The 3,003-nt window shown below is 34.1% G+C and overlaps 1 protein-coding gene across 1 annotated transcript; it reads left to right on the plus strand.

Moving 5' to 3' along the window:
• Positions 1-428: 428 nt before the first annotated feature.
• LOC122026534 (translation initiation factor IF-2-like) lies at positions 429-1,199 on the plus strand. Its single transcript, XM_042585272.1, has one exon. The coding sequence runs from the start codon at positions 429-431 to the stop codon at positions 1,197-1,199; it is 771 nt and encodes a 256-aa protein (XP_042441206.1).
• The last annotated feature ends 1,804 nt before the right edge of the window (positions 1,200-3,003 follow it).

The raw sequence follows: 3,003 nt of genomic DNA on the forward strand, positions 1-3,003 counted from the left end.
TTTAAATAATTTAATAAAATTGGTAAAAAAAAAATATTATCTCTTACTATTTAACCAAATCTTGGTGACGCCCCTTTTAAGATTTATTAGTAATTCAACATCTTATTTGGCAATATTAGATTATAGCTTAGGTCAAATCAGCATATAAGATGACTTTCAAATCAGCATATAAGATGACTTCCAACTCAGAAATTTTCCATTTATTTTGGCAATAAATTGTCCAACATTATATACGAAAAGATAGAAAGTAGTTATTGCCATCATTATTATAAAATATTAATTTGATAAGATACGATTTCATTGCTAAAATACTCTGTACCTCTCTCTTTATATATATTGATTGATTAGGTTAGTGTGTGCTGAATAATTGCTTTCGGCTTTCTACAATCTCTTTCGTCCTGTCTTGTAGCCTGAGATCTCAACCAACAATGGAGGAAATTAGAAGAGCAATGCACAATATTCCCCTTGCATTAGCCCTTGCAGCTTTGATCTTAGCATCCTTCATGGCCACTGAAGCTGATGGATATCGACCTCTGCACGATGCTCCTGAAGGTCCTGATCCTATCCATAACGAAGAAAAGTTTAACTTTAAGCCTCTGCACGATGCACCTGAAGGTCCTGATCCTATCCATAATGATGCATACTTTAAGCCTCTGCACGATGTTCCTGAAGGTCCTAATCCTATCAACAACGGTGAGGGGTTTAACTTCGAGCCTCTGCAAGATACTCCTGAAGCTCCTAAACCTTTCCATAATGAAGAAAGGTTTAACTTTAAGTCTCTCCACGATGTTCCTGCAGGTCCTAATCCTATTAACAACGGAGAGGGGTTTAACTTCAAGCTTCTACAAGATACTCCTGAAGCTCCTAATCATTTTCATAACGAAGAAAGATTTAACTTTAAGCCTCTCCACGATGTTCCTGCAGGTCCTAATCCTATTAACAACGGAGAAGAGTTTAACTTTAAGCCTCTGCACGATGTTCCTGCAGGTCCTAATCCTATTAACAACGGAGAGGGGTTTAACTTCAAGCCTCTACAAGATACTCCTAAAGCTCCTAATCATTTCCATAATGAAGAAAGATTTAACTTTAAGCCTCTCCATGATGTTCCTACAGGTCCTAATCCTATTAACAACGAAGAAGAATTTAACTTTAAGCCTCTGCACGATGTTCCTGAAGGTCCTAATCCTATCAACAACTAATAAAGCTTTAACTTTAAGCCAAGATTGAAAGGAAGTCTTATTGCGACTGCATGATGATCCTGAAGGTTCCAGCATCCTACGTAATTAGTATTATTGTTATGCAATAAATTATTATGCTTATGCATTAACTATTGTATGGACGTCTGGTTTAATAATAAAGTCGATTGTTATTCTTATGCATTTGTTTTTCAGAACAATGTTGGTTTGTGTGTACTGCTATATGCTAAGTACTTCGGATTAATGTTTAAAATTTACATTTTAGCATTTCTTTCATTATATTTAAAATAATGTAAAACCAAAGTATGAAACATAATATTGAATTTAAAAGGTGTTAAATTTTTAATAAGGTTAAAATTATTTATACAAATTGTTTTTGACAAATAAAATTTCATGTATAAAAAAAGCATACTGAATTTAGGGATTATCCCTTATAAAATGTTATGGATCAATGTAAACATTTTTTTATCGATAAGTATAAGCACTTTGGGATGTTGGGATGATCATGAATCAGATCGAATTTTATATTCCCTTTTCATATCTATCGAGAAAACACATCATATAGATTTTAAAAATAGAAAATTTTCTTTATATATATTGATAAGGTGATGAAGAGGAGTCATCAAAGATGGATCAAAGTAGAAAAGAGCGGTTGAAGTCGATGTCAAAGTCAAAATGATCAAAAGTCCAAGGCTACAAATCAGACGAGATTGACCGGACGAGCCTTCCACGTGATGGGATGTGACCGGCTGAACGATTGTCCGCTGAAGTCTTGCAGCTGGGAGTAAGGGACAACCAACAAATTACTCTGTCCACCGTCCTTGTCGATCGGACAACTTATCTGATCGAATAAAAGGCAGTCCTCCTCCAACAACAACAACAACCAAGCCTTTTTCCACTAGGTGAGGTTAAAAAAAAGTCAAGTGAAGGTCAAGCCAATAGCTTAGTTCGGAATGATTGAGGTCTGAGTGAGTAATATCCCCGTCGAGCGAATTCTGGTCGGTCTATAATGAGACCCACATACATATCTCTTCGTATTCTTTCAGATGTTTATGTTGTTGATAACGGAGAATGTTCACCAAGCAAACAGTACTTTAGAAGTTTCTAACCTATCACATCAGAAATTTACGTGCTCGCTTAAGGAATAGTGCATGCACACTTTTTGAATTGTCTTTTTTTCTATAACGCTTTGAAAAATATACATACACTTTTAGATGCATGCATAGATGCTACAGTGATATTATAAAAGGGGATCTCCATCCACTGGTAGAAGTATGCAAGACTTTACTATTCAACATGTTCTCTACTACAGTTTATCTATTATTCCTCTCTAAACTTAGGACTAACTTGAGTATCGAAGGATTAACGTAGAGGATCCCTTCTCAACCCGATACTAACGCTCCTAATTTTACACGACAACAAGAAATCTTCATCCAATCAATCACAAAACTACATTTCTAACCTACTTATTTTCTCAACTTTCAATATGTGATATTAATAGCCCCTTTATATTTTCTTCCATTCAACTCAGATATCAGATTTTCTACCTGTTCAATAAAAATTATTACCTATAAGCATAGTGAGCTATCGTAAGTACGAGAACAAAATGTAACTACAAAAGTGAGATAAAATAAAAAAAAAACATTTTTTCCGAAATATTTTTTATTCGACTCTCTGTGTTTTTTTTCTCCTCTTTAATTCACTAGATAAACAATATTAACTGCTCTTGCAAAAATATAATATCAAATTTATTGGCTTTAAATGAGTGTTAGTATCCTTTTATTTATTCATATTCGTTTTATAATTA

The sequence above is a fragment of the Zingiber officinale genome, chromosome 10A, assembly GCF_018446385.1.
Source record: "Zingiber officinale cultivar Zhangliang chromosome 10A, Zo_v1.1, whole genome shotgun sequence".
Taxonomy (NCBI): Eukaryota; Viridiplantae; Streptophyta; class Magnoliopsida; order Zingiberales; family Zingiberaceae; genus Zingiber; species Zingiber officinale.

Coding starts and splice junctions, on each gene's coding strand:
- LOC122026534 (XM_042585272.1), top strand. CDS start 429: ATGGAGGAAATTAGAAGAGCAATGCACAATATTCCCCTTGCATTAGCC.